We start from the raw sequence: 17,741 nt of genomic DNA on the forward strand, positions 1-17,741 counted from the left end.
CTCAGCACATACAGCCTCTACAGGCCTCAGTTCCGTCGATCCTGGACTACTTACTGCACCTCAAGCATCAGGGGCTTGCGCCCGCCTCGATTAGAGTGCATTTAGCTGACATTTCGGCATTCCATCCGGGAGAGTTGGGAGTGTCAGTGTTCTCCAACCCCACAGTGGCCTGATTCCTCAAGGGGCTGGAGAGGGTGTTTCCCTACTCGCGCCCACCGGTCCCTGCGTGGAGTCTGAACCTAGTCCTAACTAAGCTTATGGGGCCCCCCTTTCAACCCCTAGCCACTTGCTCCCTCATGCACCTCTCGTGGAAGGTGGCGTTTCTCGTGGCCATCACATCGGCCAGGAGGGTATCGGAATTGAGGGCCCTCACTTCAGAACCCCCTTATACAGTTTTTCATAAGGATAAGGTGCAACTGAGGCCGCACCCCAAATTCCTCCCGAAAGTGGTATCGCAGTTTCACATGGGACAGGACATTTGTCTACTGGTGTTCTTCCCTAAACCCCATACGGACCCTCATCACCGCAGCCTACATACCCTCAATGTTCGAAGGGCATTGGCGTTTTACCTGGAACGGACCAGGTCGTTCCGCAGAACACCTCAGCTGTTTATTGCCATTGCGGAACATATGAAAGGCTTGCCTATCTCGACACAGCGCTTATTGGCGTGGATTGTGCATTGTATACGCACATGTTATGAGCTCGCCAATGTTCCGGCCCCAGAGATCCGGGCCCACTCGACTAGGGCCCAAGCGTCCTCAACGGCCTTCTTGGCGCAGGTCCCTATCCAGGAGATCTGTAAAGCGGCCACCTGGTCGTCCGTACATACGTTCACAGCCCACTACGCGATCCACCATCAGACCAGAGAGGACGCGATGGTCGGACGGGCTGTGCTACAGTCAGTTGTACCTTGACTCCTACCCACCTCCAATGGTAAGCTTGGGAATCACCTAATGTGTAATGGACGTGAACAATCACTCGAAGAAGAAAGAACGGTTACTTACCTTCTGTAACTGTTGTTCTTCGAGATGTGTTGTTCACGTCCATTACACTTCCCACCCTCCTTCCCCTCTGTCGGAGTCTCCGGCAAGAAGGAACCGGAGGGGTCGGGTCGGCAGGGATATATATACCCTAGAGCGGGGCGCCGCTCTGGCGGGAGGGAGGGGCCCTGCCGGCCCGACGGGAGCCGCTAAGGAAAAAAGTTTCCGACGTCCATGCACGCGGCGCGCGTACACCTAATGTGTAATGGACGTGAACAACACATCTCGAAGAACAACAGTTACAGAAGGTAAGTAACCGTTCTTTCTGTGGGCTATGGATCAGGTCTATAAATTCTGTGCAAACACTCTTTGGTATCTACAGCTTAGCAGTACTGAATTCTGCAGCATCTTGAAGCTTTAGCTAAGAAGCCAGAGTTTTCCATTCCTCTAACATGTATGAAAATAAAGATGAATCTTACTAAATTCTTGGCCTCAACATCATGTGTCAGTGAGTTCCACAGTCGAATGAGATGTTGCCTGCAAAAGTATATCCTTTTGTTGGTTTTGAGTTTTCTACCTTCCAACTTCATAGTGTCCCCTTGTTCTTGTGTTGTGAGATGGGGAGGAGGGGAGCTTCAGCTCTACCTTCTCTAAACAGGTCATTTATTTTGCATGCATTCTTTTATCTGAGTCTCTTCTCTCCATAGCCCACTGAGACCATCCCGACGCCACTTCCCCCGGGTCATGCCATTGTCCAAGCCAGGTAGGCCATTGTTTTTCCCCTTCTAAAGTACATTAGGCTTCAGAAGCCACAACTTGAAGCACATTGGAATTGGGGGAGAATTGGTCATTCCTTGCTGGACTTCTCTGCAATAACACCATGGTCACCTGGTTTTGTACACAGTAAGGGTCTGCGTGATGGGAGATGGTGTTTTGATAACAGGCTGAATTGTCTGTGGGTTCTCATGCTGTTTAGCTTGATGCATTGCATAACGTTCTTAAGATGGCTTCTGTAAATCAAGCCACTCCAGTGGGGGAAGGAGACCTTTCCAGGCTAGCCAGTATTCGTGGTGTATTGGTTTTTTGAAATGTCCATAGAGCCAGCCATGGTGTGTAGCTCTACAGAGAAACCATTCGTCTGGGAAACTCCTGGGTGTTGCAGGTGGGGGGAGCTATTTCTGTGGGAATGTTCAGCAGAGAGCAGTCCTGGTGGTGAGATGAACAGGTAGGCCTGATGATGCTAGCCACCTTCCCTTTTGCATTTGCCACAGAAAGGGGCCCAGATGGCGATGGCTGAGTGTAAAGCGGGGTGCTGGCTGGAGCGACCCGTGGGCCGCACAGTAAAGTGATGGCTAGCACAGGTGGTTTGTTTTTTTACTGGACAAGGGTTACTGCCCTCTGGTAACTTGGTAGTAGAGAACAGGACCTCAGAAAATCTTGACAGTATCAAGAAATCAGCGCAGGATAATTCACAGCGCTCTAAACCTGCCAAGTCTGCTCATTAGGATCTGGTTAGCTCAGAAGTAGGCCTAGCCACTGGCATGCTGAGTACCTCCTGAACTCCAGCAATCCTTCCTCATCCCTTTTCCTTTCTGCAGGGAAGCCCCCATCCTTTCACTAAATGTTGTCATCCGTGAAGAGTCATTCCTTGGTGGCTCACTAGCACTGTAACCTCAGTGTTGAGTATTCCACTCAGGGCCGTCCCTAACTATTCTGGGGCCCTACGCAGCCCACCCGCTGCCAGGCCTGTGCGAGGGGGATCAGGAGGGCTGTCCCCAGGCCTCCGCGGGGTGGGGGAGGGGAGGCCCTAGGTCTCTGTGGGGGGGGCGGGACTGGGTTGGGGGGCAAGGGGGAACCACCCCCCCAGCACTCACCGTCGGCGTGACTGGAGCCGGGTCTGCACTTCCCACCACTGGTGAGTACAGACCCGGCCCTGCTGCAGAGCTCAGGGGAGTGGGAGCGGGGCTGGGGCGGAGCAGGGGTGGGAAGAGGCGGGGCTGGGGTGGGGAAGGGGCGGTGCGGGGCAGAGTAGGGCGGGGGCCCTGGGGAAGAGCCGGAGCAGGGGCTGGAGCAGCATGCAGCTGCGCAGGGCACCAGGAAATTTGGGGCACCAAATTTCCTGGTGCCCTACACAGCTGCGTGCTTTACGTATGGGTAAGGATGGCCCTGATTCCACTTGTTATAGGAAAGGGTTCCTGGACTGAAATTAAATTGCCTCCCGTCGGCATGCTCATCCAGACTGCAGAATACCCATCCCAGGGTGTCTCCCCTTCCTTCACTCTTACATCTCCCCTCCCCCTTGTTGGGCAGAGACGTGCTACCAGCTCTGTCCTGGCACACATTGATTTGAGTGGGACACCTGTTTAAAGCAGTGGCTCAGAGGGCTCAGGAGTGGTTAAAGAGGGCTGAAGTGTGCAGCATTGGCAAAGCAGACTGCATCCCCGTTCCCACAATGTCCATTCACTCCCACTCTGTGTCTCAACCGTTTTGCTTTGTTTTGGGGTTTCTGTTTGTTTCCCTTCCCTCCACCTTGAAAAGCATGAAAAATCCCACCAGCTGATAAAATATTTGGTGCCTGATGTGCTAGCCAGCTTGCTTCTGGATGCGCTCTCTGGGCATGCTCTCTCTGCTGCTAGCTCAGCCACCTTGTTCCTTCCGCAAGAGAGGGAGGAGTCCAGCCCTGTGCACCCCCCCCCCCCCACCGCATGTAATGAACTGTGCTGTGAGAAAGGCTCCGAAACCTGGTTGGTTCCTGGACACCACTGTGGAAGATCCCACTGCTACTCGGGTTTCTAGCCACGCCTCTGTCGGAGAAAAACAGAGTTCTCACTATTTGTTTAGGTACAGCAAGTCAGATGCTTTATTAACTGTCACAATTGCGCAGAGGGAGAGAGCTAAGCAGGTCTCTCAACAGGTAAACAATTACAGCAAGCATTTATACCTTTTGTTACAGACAATAATGAGCAACAGTTGCATTTTGTTTATACATAGGTCATTCTGATATCTTGTTTTGCTCACTAATGTAGACTCTTAGTCTACATTCCATATTATCTACACAAGGTCGCAACAACTTCTCACACAGTTCTTTCCCACTCGCCTCACACATTCCTCGCTTCTACAAATCTCGCGTTATTAGGGTTACAGTTAGCCTGACTCTTGCTAACGAACTGTCATGTATTGCATCCCCTTCCTGTCAGTTCTTTCTCTGCTTCCACAACCCCCCTTTTGTACTACTAGTACAACAAACATTTTCAAATCTCTATTTGCATTAAATCTCGGAATTCAGATTCTACATCAGATGCTTCAACCTTAGGGGTTTTGATTGGATGTAATGACAATGCATGATGAGCATGGACATGAAAAGTATTACTATTATTACGTCCTTTACAACAACAATAACATACTCCTGCACAACACAAGCAATAACATTCCCATAGCGATAATATGATGGGGTTGTTGTACAATCTTAGTCATATAACACAATACATCATACTTAGTACATAAGGTGGATACTCTATAAGCTGTCTGAAAGGCATACTTTTTAACTTGATACATATTTTGAAGCATGTGAATTTGCCCTTGTACTTCAGAGATTTTCTGAATCTCTGGTAACAGTGAAAACAAATTTTAAAATCGATCAGGTACTAAACTAGTCCAATTAAAGGGTATCTGGAACCTAAGGACTACTTGCAAAATTCTATCTGCAGGCCAGTAAATAATATGATTGCCTGCAGTGGTAATGAGATTAAAATGTATGTCTTGCAATGTGGTGGCTTTAACATACACACAGCTATCATTAGCTTAAAAAAATAAGTGTCCTGTCAGGGTAGTTCCTTGTCCCCTACCCTCCCAGCAAACGTAGTCATGAAGAGTAACAACTTCTCCTGGCTTCAGTTTACAGATACACTGAAGCTGTGGGGGTTGTAACGGCCAAAATGTCCATTGACTCCCTAACCCCATCCAAATGTCAGATGTAATCCCAGGAGCACTGACTAAAAATCGATTGGGCATACCAGGAGGTCTAATTTCCCACATGTCTCGGTGAATTACCCAATCCCACATGCATCCTCCCCATGGACCCGGCAGGATTCGGTATGTGGGAGCCCACACCCCCCCCAACCGGTCCATATGCTTGGAAGGAGCACTGAGAATGTCCACACTTATTAAAATGTATGTCTCCATGGCCACAGATCAGATGGTACTCCTGATGTGTCTGTAAGGGCAGTGGGCCAAGCCTGATGCTCTAGATCATTCCAAATGGCCATTAGCTGGTCATTCAGGAAATCCTGACTTCTGAACATGCTAGATCCCACTGCAATGCCTTCCCAGCCTCAGTGATATTCAATACCATCTCTGTCAGCAACTTCTGGGTCATTGAACTAAGGGCAGAAATAACATGTAACTCACCAACTCCAGCCTGTACCTGGGTTAGTTGTGCTCCAGAAACAAGGCCAATGGCCTTCTTTAGTTGCCCCAATTTCTCATCATGTTCTTGGTTCTTAAAAATATTCCACACCGCTGCTGCACTATTGGCCCCATCCCACGGGATCCAGTCAAGTCACTTTTCTTTCTAGAGGAAATAACCCAAGCCCTCTGTTGTGCTAATATAATGGCAGCCCCCTGTGAACAATTTGGGTATGTAGAGGTAATCTGGAAACTGGATAAGGGTAATGAAAATTTAACAGTCCCTAGTGTAGTGTTAATCACAGTTCATTGATATCCTAATACATTTCTTTTTGGTGTAGTACTATACCACATTCCCAAGCATGGGTCCCACAAGTTTCTTCCTGCCAGTGTATAATTCTTTGTTTCTTCACCAGGGTCAGTTCTTAATGTCTCTTGTAGTCAGGAATCCCTGGACTTTGTGGTTTCAATGAAGCAAGTGTTCCTTCTTCTCTTTTCCTGAAACAGTGTGGTTTAGCATCATACAGGGGAGAGGTTACTAGCACATCACCCTGTAATGGTTTTGCTTCTTCTAGAAAAATCCAGAGGCACAGTAGATCTGTCAGTGGACAAGGGAGAGGTTACTAGCACTTCACCTTGTCTTTTTTTTTCTTTCTTTCTTTTTCCTGCTGTCCAGAAGACACAGCAGAGCTAGAAGGAGAAATAGGCTTATCATCAGTCGGAGAGTCCTCCCGAGGTGGAGGGGTCTTTTTACAGTGAGAAGCATGGGTCCAGGCAGGTAGTCCTTGGCACTTCACAGTGGTGGTGGTGGTTAACAGGACTTGGAAAGGGCCTTTCCAGTGTGGAGCCAAAGCAGTCTTTCGTTGATGGACTTTACGTAGACTCAGTCTCCTTGTTTCAATGAATGGCAGGGCTGCTAGGGTCTTTGGGTAGCACTTCTTTTATCTGTGAGAAAAGAAACCTAACACATTTCATTAATGCCTGGCAGTGTTTTGCAGATCTCATAGTTGCTTGGGCACATTCAGGCCCCCCTTTTCTTGGCTGTCAGCCAAGTCTTAGCTGTGGGTAGTATCCTTGGATGGTGCCAGCGTCTTATCTTTGGACTGAGCTTGCTAGCTATTTTTTCCTCAGTTAACTCATTCTGTTCTTTTTCCTTCTCCCCTTCTTGGCTTCTTTTAACCTACGAAGGAAACTTCTACTCTTCACTTATACACCTTTTCCCAACAATGAACACATACACATTGCCATTATACAGTACATTAGTCTTATTATTCAATGTATGCCATGTACACCCTTCCAGTAAAATAACTTTATTACAGAGCTTTGGTCCAACAAACCAGGACAAGCACACCCACTTTTGAGGAGTCCACTCGGTACAACCTCAGGTGTCCAATAGCTTTCCTCCCTCCCCAGCCCTCTGGCTAGAAATCTGAGGTAGCCAGAAGGATCCCATGGGAAATATGGGGAGTGGGTTAACCTTCCATGTCCTTGCTTCCAAAGACTGTTGGTATGCAAATTTTAACAACAATTTTTTCAATTAAAAAAAATCTGGCCAATGAAGTTTCTTTTTCTTACTTAAGCAACTGTATTAGACTTTAGTATATCACATTTTCCTGATTTATCTAAACACTTTTTGTATTCCAAGTTGAATAAAACAAGTATCTGCTTTTTGATTTAACCCTTCTATTTAATTTTGAACTAGACTGTCTTATGAAAATATTAAACCCAACAATTCTGGCCACAAGACAAACACCACAAGACAGGACAAAGAACACAAAAATAATTCCTATTGTACCAGTAAATGCATGGTACATTGAATGCTGTTCAGCTGGCATCTGTTTTCTCTGATGATCTGAAAGACAAAAGAACAGAGGTCTACCCCTTCTAGGTAGTCAGTCATTGCTTAAAATATTTCCTTTATATACACATAGTCGTGTTGATTTTAGACAAAACAGAGGAATTACCCCATATTTCCTTGTATTTGTTTCATAGGCAGCCCAGGTTTCAGTGGCTTCTACCTTATTAGTTAGAAAATTGCATTAATACAGATGCTTTCTGGCTTGCTTCCAGATCCAAAGCTATCCACAGCTTAAAGATTCTTACTTAAGAAGTCACAATTAACTTTCCCAGACTTTTGATTGCCTTTTACTTCTAACTCCTGCTTTCAAACACCCAGTGATCTGAAAGAGACTACACAACCTATATTGGTAGGTTTGCATTTCTTTTACCTCTGCTACAATATACACTGCACATGTTCTGGGGAAAATGCACATCCTCTCCACAATTCAATTTCCACAACACTAGCCACATCAATTTCTACACAAGGTGTAACTGTTTCTTTTGTGCTTACAAAATCTCCATGCACCCCTAGTAAAGTGACAGCTCGACCACATAGAGCCAGGGGCACTGTCCTTCTCTCTCTTTTTACCAGATCTTTTATCTGCTATTTTGTTACCCAAAAACAAATTCAAATCTTTATTCTTTCCTGAACACCGGGTAAAGGCCATTTACTTAACATATAATTCAAAGGGCTATCCTTAGAGGGTTTTACCAGAGACCCACCCATCTGCCTGCTGATACTCTAACAGAGAATTACACAGAGAACAGAGGGAATTATGGCCTAATAGGATCCTATTACAGGAATTTCTACTAATACTGACCGCTAGAGGGGACGGGACAGAAGGATCCCAATTCAACCTCAGAGCTTCATCGCACGCGATGGCTTCCACTCTGAGGAATTACGAATGAGAGGCTCAGTTCCATCCACACACCTAACACCTAAATGTATAAGACAGAAATTCATTAACCGGAGTCGCCATTAACTGTCACCAAAATATCGGGTCCACCTAGCTGAGAGCCAATAACAGCCAGACAGGGATAAGGAAGAGTTGCTTTATTCTGCAGAAGAAAGGAGAGCCTTGCACCTTGGTACAAAGACTCTGTCTTACACACATTTTACCATTTCAATTATTATCCTGGGGATTTGAAATCCCCATGCTTATAATTACTTACTCCTTTCCTTCCACTATGCCCTCAAAGTTTCCAACCTGTTCTCCAATCTCTCTGTCTATTGCCTGCCCGCTTGGGCCCGATCCTGCTTTTCTCGCTGAACCGTCCCTTCCATGGGCACCAGCTTTTTCACTACCAATTTAGATAGGAGGGTGGGCTTCTCAACTAGCCCCCACCCTTCCTGGTCTCTTCTCTTAAACATTCTTACTCACAAGGCTACCCGAGTCCTCCCTCGTGAGGCTTGCCACTTGGGCAAAACACATGGCCCATTGGCATTTAACTATTCAATTTTCTCTTGTGGCAAACACACTGCTCTTACAGCATATGCAAACACAAATGGTTAAATTCTGACAAGTCCCTGAAGGACCGGTACTTGCTTAGCCAGTGCTTCCTTTTCTGCCTGGAAGTCCTGTCTCAAGGCTTGCAACTTGCCCTGGGCGTAGGTTTGAGTTGCTGCCTGGTTCATGATCTATGCTCTTAATTGCTCAATTCTAGTTATCAAGTACACAACTCTTCCCTTTTCTCCAACTTCTCTATTGCCCAGTCCTGCTACGACTGGGGTAGATCCACCTGGGGTGGAAAGAGGAATGCTAAATCCCTCTCCGGTTCTCAGACTTACTGCGGCTGAGAGTAGGCACATTTTCATACTCACACACGTACGTCCAGACTGGCCACGTCTGTGTATAACGTTCAGAGAAGGTGCTGTGCAATCTCCAACTTGCTTCCTCTCTTGGGAGGGCAGTTCTTTTACACCCTGAGGTCTCCTGGGGCGTCTTTTCAGTGATTCCAGTCCAGGCCGGCTGCCTGTGGCTTCTTCAGCGTCCCCAAACCACGCCGGCTCCAGGGTCGCAAAGGCAGACTGTTGGATCTCACTGGACAGTTAAGCTTTGCAAATGTAATCTCAGCACTGTAACTTGTATTGCCTTTGGTTTGACTATGTCTATATTTTTTCACAGTCAGCTGGGGCCGAAAGCAGTTTTTCTTTGTACTTAGCCTGGTCTGCATTGATTCTTGACCTTGAACACAGATTAACTTTCTCTTTATCTCTGGACCAAGCTGAATTTCAAATTAACCCGTTCCTTTCCTCAATAGACAAATTGCTCCCATTGTGTGTCAGAGGCTTTTTTGTGATTAAAAGCTCCTCTGAGATGTATGATCTTATCTAAATCGAAGGTACCTTCTAGTGGGCATTGTTTAGATGAATTTTCACGCGTGTAATGATTCTAATTCTCTAAATACCTGCAGGTTTCAGTACCATAATGTACGTACATGAAATAAGCTGGGGTACCCTTAGTGGGTGAGAGGGAATCCTTAGACTGTCCCCCACCCATTTTCCAATCACACACACAGGGAGGAGGATGCCCTGTCCGCGCTAGCGGCACATAAACTAAGGATCTCTCCCTACAGGGTATTCACACAGGAGAGACAAACGAGGATGGCCACGACCCTCCTACACCTCCCTTCAGCAAAGAGCGTCGGCTAGTCTCAGAGAGACGGCGCCGCTTACTCTGTTGCATCCAGTGAGATGATCAGACTGTCAGTGGCTCACACAGAGAGGAAAAGGGGGAGGGAAGATGGGTTCACACACTCCTAGACCCAGGTAGCCTCCTCGCCGGACGATGCCAGGCCGAGTTAGCCCACCGTGGGTCGGATCGCCTAAAAGATCCTCTAGTTACCGGGCTTGCGTTAGAGTAGTTCTGGTCACGAGCCAAAAGACTTCGCAGAGTACTCTGGGCGTCTTCCGGTAACACTCAATTCACACTGGTGTACACACACACACACACACACACACACCAAGGCCTTATTCCAGGTACTATTCCCAAGTACCTCCAGGTACTATTCCCAAGTACCTCGATGCATCACTCGAGGCGGTAAAAACCCCTCCTGAGGCGGTAACAACCCCTCAACACAGGTGCAAACCCTATGCACCTCGCATATGCATACAGGGGGCGGCAACAATTCCCCTAAGCCGCTCAGCATCTGACCTTGCTGCACAGTCAATAAGTTCGGATGGCGTGAGCCCAACAGGGACAGACGGCTCCACGGACAGTCCTCCTCCGACACCCCAATAGAGATTTCAAAAGGTCTCCTACCTCTATTGTGGCGCCATGGGGTTCGAAGGGGAACGATCCGTAGCAGTTGCCGGTGCCTCTGCGGGCGTTGCCATCCCGGACGAGCCCCCAAATTATCGGAGAAAAACAGAGTTCTCACTATTTGTTTAGGTACAGCAAGTCAGATGCTTTATTAACTCTCACAATTGCGCAGAGGGAAAGAGCTAAGCAGGTCTCTCAACAGGTAAACAATTACAGCAAGCATTTATACCTTTTGTTACAGACAATAATGAGCAACAGTTGCATTTTGTTTATACATAGGTCATTCTGATATCTTGTTTTGCTCACTAATGTAGACTCTTAGTCTACATTCCATATTATCTACACAAGGTCGCAACAACTTCTCACACAGTTCTTTCCCACTCGCCTCACACATTCCTCGCTTCTACAAATCTCAAGTTATTAGGGTTACAGTTAGCCTGACTCTTGCTAACGAACTGTCATGTATTGCATCCCCTTCCTGTCAGTTCTTTCTCTGCTTCCACACCTCCCCTGGGGAATGTGTCCATGTAATGCCTGGGGGACACCCACAGAGCTCAGTACTGAATGGCATTGCCATGCCTGTTCCCAAAGCAATACACACCTTTCTGAGGCTACTTGCATTTTTCATTTCAGCACAGTTCATTACAGGCGGGGGGGGGGGGGGTAAACGACAACAGGCTGGACTCCGCCCTCTCTCGCAGAAGGAACGAGGTGGCTGAGCTAATAGCAGAGAGAGCGTGCCCAGAGAGCGCATCCAGAAGCGAGCCGGCTAGCACATCGGGCACCAAATATTTTAGCATCTGACACCCGAGTCCCAGTGGTTTTCCTCTCAGCCTAGAGTCTTGGTTTGCTGTTGCCTCCGTGTGTCGTGCTTCATTGTTCTGTGATTTGGGGTCAGGCCTCGGGCTGGAAGGGCCTGAGGAGGCTGGCCTTTCAGAGGGCGATGCTCAGCCAGAGCTTAGCAAAAGCAGCAGTCACTTCTTCTGTGTGTGTCTCGTCTCTCGTATACGTTGTGTGGGCCTGATCCTTCGTACCCTTGCTCCCTACATCGGCCAGCTGGCTTCAGTGGGACTACGGACAGGAGTATGGGTTCACAGAATCTGACTGGGTGCACTGGGTCAGAGGTCATCTCCAGCTGGGGCTAGATCTCGGCTAGCTGTTCTCCTAGACAGTCACTGCCAGTGGTCCTGGCTCTGACTGACACACATCTCCTGAGTGGTGCAGTAAGTCCAGCTCACACTTCAGCAGCTTCTCCTTTCCTCTTTGTAAGTCTTATTTTCTGCCCGCCGTAGTGCCAGCGACGAAGCTGAGCACCCTGGCGCGCCCCAGCGCCGGGCCCTGCCAGTGCAAATACGATCTGATGGTCTTCTTTGAGATCTGCGAGCTGGAGGCCAATGGCGAGTAAGTACCATCCCCTGCTGAGGGCTGACCAGGGAACCAGAGTGTCCTACTGTCGGGGGAGCTGTAGGGGGAATCCTACCCTGGGGAGCTCACCTGTCAGGGAAGGTCTAGATCAGGGATCGGCAACCTTTCAGAAGTGGTGTGCCGAGTCTTCATTTATTCACTCTAATTTAAGATTTTGCGTGCCAGTAATACATTTTAAAGTTTTTAGAAGGTCTCTTTCTATAAGTCTATAATATATAACTAAACTATTGTTGTATGTAAGTAAATAAGGTTTTCAAGATGTTTAAGAAGCTTCATTTAAAATTAAATTAAAATGCAGAGCCCCCTGGACCGGTGGCCAGGACCCAGGCAGTGTGAGTGCTGCTGAAAATCAGCTTGTGTGCCGTCTTCGGCACGCGTGCCATAGGTTGCCTACCCCTGGTCTAGATAATACTTAGTCCTCCCATGAGTGCAGGGGACTGGACTAGATGACCTCTTGAGGTCCCTTCCAGGCCTATGATTCTATGCCAAACCACAGTGTCACTTTTTGAGATGTCCCTTGCAAAATGGAACAAGTTTCTCCCCAAAGCACAGTGTGGTCCAAAGAGCTATGAGAATTGTGCTGATGTAGCTGCCTCATGCAGAACAATGAGAAGAAGAAATCAGACAGTAATACAATTACCTTCCCACCCCAGCAGCCAGCCACAGCTGTTGATTTAATTATAGCTCTGCCAGATGAAAGGTCTACTGTATGTGGGAGCAGCTGCCCCAGTGCCAGGTACAGGGCACATGTAGGGGGCCCTGCACTATCAACAGCAGCCTTTGAATTGCTTGGTAGCTGTAGGAAGAGCCTGGGGAGAATCTTTGCAAAGCACACTCATTAATGAGCCTATGTGCAGCTAAGGGATCTTACAGGGGTCTTCAGAACTGCCACAGCGGAAGGAGCATGGGCCTTCCTATGCATTCCAGGTGGGATTTGCTGGTGAAAGATGGACAAGATGTTGGGAGTTGGGGCAATAAGTGATGCAATAAAAATAGCCTGCCACAAGTAAACAAATGAGGGACATGGGAGTGGCGCTAGCATGCAGCTGGGGAGCGTGGGACAAATGCAGCAAAAAAGCAGTTGCAAACCAACCACAGTTCCTTGGGCTAGTGCTTGCAATGGCTTGTCTAGACTCTCACCTCCAGCCTAGGGTTCTCATTTGAAGGAGTTTTTTATGCCCCGTCTGTTTGGTGTCACACCAATAGTGAAGACGTCGCACATCTGCCCTGCTCCCACAGCCGCCTCTTTTGGGGATTCACACAAGAGATTCGGTGATGGTGGTTCATCGATAATTTGCAAATGTGTCTGCTTTTAGGTGACCCACGCAGGAGGCAGACACAACACCATGGGATTTGGGGGAGCAGTCACATGGCGCCAAAGGGAATTCTCACAGGGATCCATTGGAAAACCAAACCATGGGTTTAAAAAAATGTTGGCACAAAGTATTGGTTGGGCAATTGGGCATAACAAATAAATGTCTAAAATCACAGTCTGGTTGTGGGTAATTCCCAGCCAGGACCAACAGGCAAAACTCAGCCAATAAAGGATTCAAGCACCTCTGAGTCTGGGATGCTCTAAGGGCTCCACTGATGATCAGAGACATCCAGTCACCTGCTGCTGCTTCTGGGAGAAAGTCTGTTCGCTCCTAGGCATGGCCCCTATGGAGTCTGGGCCTGTCCCGCCTGTGTCTCGTCTCCGGTGTGCTGGGCTGGGCTCAGGACATTGGAATGCCCTTTTGCCAGCTGAAGGGCTGAGCCCAAATCTCGTCCAATCATCAGGACCCTCCATGCATGGCACTGGCAACACAAATGGGAATCACAAGAGGGTGTGTGTGTGCGTGCGTGCCTGCGTGCGTGTGTGTGTGTGTGTGCGTGCCCTAGGGTCCTGTGATGTGCACATGTGTGAGAGCTTGTGCCCTGGGGAGTGCGTGTGTGAGAGCCCTCTTGTCCTGGGGGGTGCATGTGTGAAATCCCCCAGGCCTTGGGGAGGGCATGTGTGAGATACCCTGGGACCTCTGGGGTGCGGGTCTGAGATTTCCCCAGGCCGTGGGGGGTGCGTTGCTTGTGTGAGATCCGTCGGACTCTGTGGGGTGCTTGTGGGAGTTCCCCCTGGCCCTGGAAGGTGGGTGGGTGAGATCCCCCGGGCCCTAGGAGGTGCATGTGTGAGATCCCACAGGTCTTGGGGGGTGCCTGTGTCAAATTCCCTGGGCCCTGGGGGTGCATATATCAGATCCCACAGGCCCTGAGGGGTGTGTGTGTGACATCCCCCAGGCCCTGGGGGTGCATTTGTCAGATTCCCCCAGACACTGGGGATGTGTTTGTGAGATCCCCCAGGCCTTGGGGGGGGTGAGATCCCCCGGGCCCTGGGGGGTTCGTGTGTCAGATCCCCCAAGCTCTGCGGGTTTCATGTGTCAGATCCCCCAGGCCTTGAGGGGTGCTTGTGTGAGATCACCTGGGCCATGTGGGGTGCGTGAGATCCCCCCAAACCCTGGGGGGTGCGAGTGTAAGATCCCCCAGGTTCTGGGGATATGTGTATGAGATCCCCTGGGCCCTTAGGTGTGCATGTGTGAGATCCCCCGAGCCCTGGGGAGGGCATGAGTCTGATCCTCCGGACCCTTGCGGGATGCATGTGTGAGATCCCCCAGGACCTGTGGAGTGTGTGTGTGAGATCCCCCAGACCCTGTGGGGTGCATGTGTCAGATCCCCCAGGACTATGGGGTGCAAATGTCTGAGATCCCCCGGGCTTTGGGGGTGCGTGTGTGAGATCCCCCAGGCCCTGCGGGATGCGTGAATGAGATCCCCCAGGCCCTGGGGGGGTGAATGGGTGAGATCCCCCAGACCCTGGGGGATGCGAGTGTGAGATCCCTCCGGCCGTGGGAGGTGCATGGGTGAGATCCCCCAAGACCTGTTGGGCATGTAGGTGAGATCCCCCGAACCCTGGAGGGTGCATGTGTGAGATCCCCTGGGCCCTATGGGATGCATGTGTCAGATCCCCCAGGCCCTGGGAGGATATGTGTGTCAGATCCCCAGGACCTATCGGTTGCGTGTGTGAGATCCCCCAGGCCCTGTGCGGTGCATTTGTCAGGTCCCCAAGACCCTGGGGGTCCGTGTGTGTGATTCCCCAGGACTTCGGGGTGCAAGTGTCTGAGATCCTCTGGACTTTGGGGGGTCCGTGTGTGAGTTCCCCCGTACTGTGGGGGGTGCATGTGTGAGATCCCCCAGGAGCTATGGGGTGCATGTGTCCGATCCCTAAGGTCCTGGAGGGTGCCTGTGTCAAATTCCCCAGGCCCTGGGGGGTGCATGTGTCAGATCTCCCGGGTCCTGGGGGGTACGTCTGTCAGATCCCCCAGACCCTGGGAGGATGCGTATGTGAGATCCCCCGGGCCCTGTGGGGCATAGGCGCCGACTCTGTGGGTGCTCTGGGGCTGGAGCACCCACAGGGAAAAATTAGTGGGTGCGCTGCACCCACCGGCAGCCAAGCTCCCCACTCTTCCTCCCCCCCCCCCCGAACGCGCCACATCCCTGCTCCTCACCCTCCCTCCCTCCCTCCCTCCCAGCAGTTCCTGCTGCACTGCTGCGTAACAGCTGTTTGGCGTTGCTTACGCCTTTCTGGGACTGAGGTGGAGGAGCGGGGACACGGCATGCTCGGGAGGAGGCGGAGAAGCGGCGGGGCAGGGGAGGGGACTTGAGGTAAGGGGGTGGAATGGGGGTGGGGTGAGGGCGGTGTAGGGGCGGAGCCAGGGATCTGGTGGGGGTCGAGCACCCACCGGGAACAGAGGAAGTCATCACTTATGCTGGGGGATGAGTGGGGTGAGATCCCCTGAGCCTTGGGGGTGTCCGTATGTGAGATCCCCCGGTACCTGTTGGGTATCTGTGTGAGATCCCCCAGTGATTGGGGGTGCTTGTGTGAGATCCCTGGCCCTTGGGGGTGGATATTTGAGATCCCCAGGGCCCTAGGGAGTGAGTGTATGATCCCCCGGGTCTTGGGGGTGCATGTGTGAGATCCCACAGGACCTCTGGGGTGCATGTGTGAGATCCCCCGGGCTCTCTGGTATACAAGTGTGAGATCCCCTGGGCTTTGGGAAGTGCATGGGTGAGATCCCCCTGGCCCTGGGGTGTGCTTGTGTGAGGTCCCCAGGCAATGGGGGCTGCGAGTGTGAGATCCCCTGGGCTCTGAATGGGACATGTGTGAGATCCCCTGGGATCTGTGGGTGTGTGTGTCAGATCCCTCAGGATCTCAGGGGATGCGAGTGTGAGTTCCCCCGGGCCCTCGGAGGATGCGAATGCGAGATCCCCCTGGCCCTGGGGGTTACATGGGTGAGATCCCCTGGGCCCTGGGGGATTGGTGTGTGAGATCTCCTGGACCCAGGGGGATGCATTTGTGAGATCCCCTGGGCCCTGGGGGGAGCATGTGTGAGATCCCCAGGGACTTGTGGGGTGCGTGTGTGAGATCCCCCCAGACCCTGGAGTGGCGGGGTGAGATCGTCCAGGCCCTGACATGGGGAGGAGCATCTCCATCTCAGATCACATCTCACTGATCTTCCCTTTTTCAGTTACATTCCTGCCGTCGTTGATCACCGTGGAGGGATGCCGTGCCTCGGAACCTTCCTGCTCCACCAGGTATGGACCTTGCCCTGCTCCTTGTCCCTGTGCCACTCCACTGGCCCATCTTCCTAATCCCCATAACAACTGGGTGTTGGGGTGTTGGTTTTAACCACTGCCCTTTTCTCTTTGGCGTGGTGCTGACAGGGAATCCAGAGGAGGATCACCGTGACGTTAGTGCATGAAAACAGCAGCCTTGTCCGCTGGAAAGAAGTGCGAGAGCTGGTTGTAGGTAAGCAGAGTTGCTGGTTGGCAGGGTCTGAGCAGACGTCTCACTTCTGCATCCTCACGCCTGTGTGCTCCCTCCCATTCCCTTCTCTCCCATAATCTCTTCTCCCTCATACTTTGTCCAGGCTCCCGCTCCACCTACTCTGTCAGGCCTGTTGTGGGAAATAATGCAGATGATCGCTGGGGGCCGGCTGGCACCCCCTGTACTCATGCTCAGCAGCACATCACTCAGCAAGGTGCCCCCTCCTTGATTACCGAGGAGCCAAGGCTGCACTGCTAGGCCCTTGCTGCTGCAGCAGGGGTCCCGGGGTGGATTCTCAGCTGCTGTCAATGGTCAGAGTTCCATTTACTTCAATGGAAATTGCCACCAGCTGAGGCTGTGCCCCCATTATTCTTGCCAGCACCCTGGATTAGACTGGGGGGCCTCTGCCAGCTCTTTGCGCCCCCATCTGGGGAAGTGGGGCCCTCTCGGTGCCTGCTCTCTGCCCGGGGCATAGTGGAGGGGAAGGGGCAAGGAGCCCCTCACATTGCATAGCCCATGTAAAGGCCAGACTATGCTTTGGGGAGCTCAGGAGTGGCTCCATCCATATATCCGTACAGGTAGGGGAGGGGACAAGATGGAAGGACATGCCTCCCCCTCTCCATGGCCTTTGGAGGCTACTGGCCTGTGGGGCTGGCCGGCCATGTGGAAGGGAGTGAGCCAGACCTGCAGAGGGGTGTGGTAGCAGGCACACAGAGCTCCTCCTAGTGGTCCCCCTGGAGCCATGCACCCTCCCACCCATGGGGATGAGCCTGGGCAGTCTGGTCTCTAGGTTCTAGCAGGAAGGGATGGATATAGGGGCCTGTCCCAAGGGGCTGAAGGAGGATATGATGCTGACATTAAGCATCTTCCCCCGAGTCTCACCTTTACCATTTACTCTGCTATGCAACTTGGAACTGTGAACCATCCCCATTGAGCTGTTTCCTCCCTCCCCCTCCCCCCCCCCCCCCCCGCTGCCCA

At 51.0% G+C, this 17,741-nt stretch overlaps 1 protein-coding gene and 1 long non-coding RNA gene across 22 annotated transcripts in view; one reads left to right on the forward strand and one right to left on the reverse strand.

Annotated features, from left to right (window-relative positions):
- The window catches only part of KIF1A (kinesin family member 1A), a 198,361-nt gene that overhangs the window by 134,919 nt on the left and 45,701 nt on the right, over positions 1 to 17,741 (forward strand). For all 21 annotated transcript variants that reach the window (XM_065557170.1, XM_065557164.1, XM_065557163.1 and 18 more), the window contains 4 exons: positions 1,688 to 1,743; positions 11,779 to 11,887; positions 16,465 to 16,531; positions 16,661 to 16,745. In XM_065557170.1, the coding sequence (XP_065413242.1) occupies positions 1,688 to 1,743; positions 11,779 to 11,887; positions 16,465 to 16,531; positions 16,661 to 16,745 (317 nt within the window). The remainder of the gene's footprint in view (positions 1 to 1,687; positions 1,744 to 11,778; positions 11,888 to 16,464; positions 16,532 to 16,660; positions 16,746 to 17,741) is intronic.
- On the reverse strand, positions 6,274 to 9,183 carry LOC135973520 (uncharacterized). The gene is made up of 2 exons (XR_010590402.1): positions 9,046 to 9,183; positions 6,274 to 6,329 (listed from the first exon to the last, which is right to left on the reverse strand). It is a non-coding gene; the product is annotated as an uncharacterized LOC135973520 (long non-coding RNA).

The sequence above is a fragment of the Chrysemys picta genome, chromosome 9 (genome assembly GCF_011386835.1).
Source record: "Chrysemys picta bellii isolate R12L10 chromosome 9, ASM1138683v2, whole genome shotgun sequence".
In the NCBI taxonomy this organism is placed as follows: domain Eukaryota; kingdom Metazoa; phylum Chordata; order Testudines; family Emydidae; genus Chrysemys; species Chrysemys picta.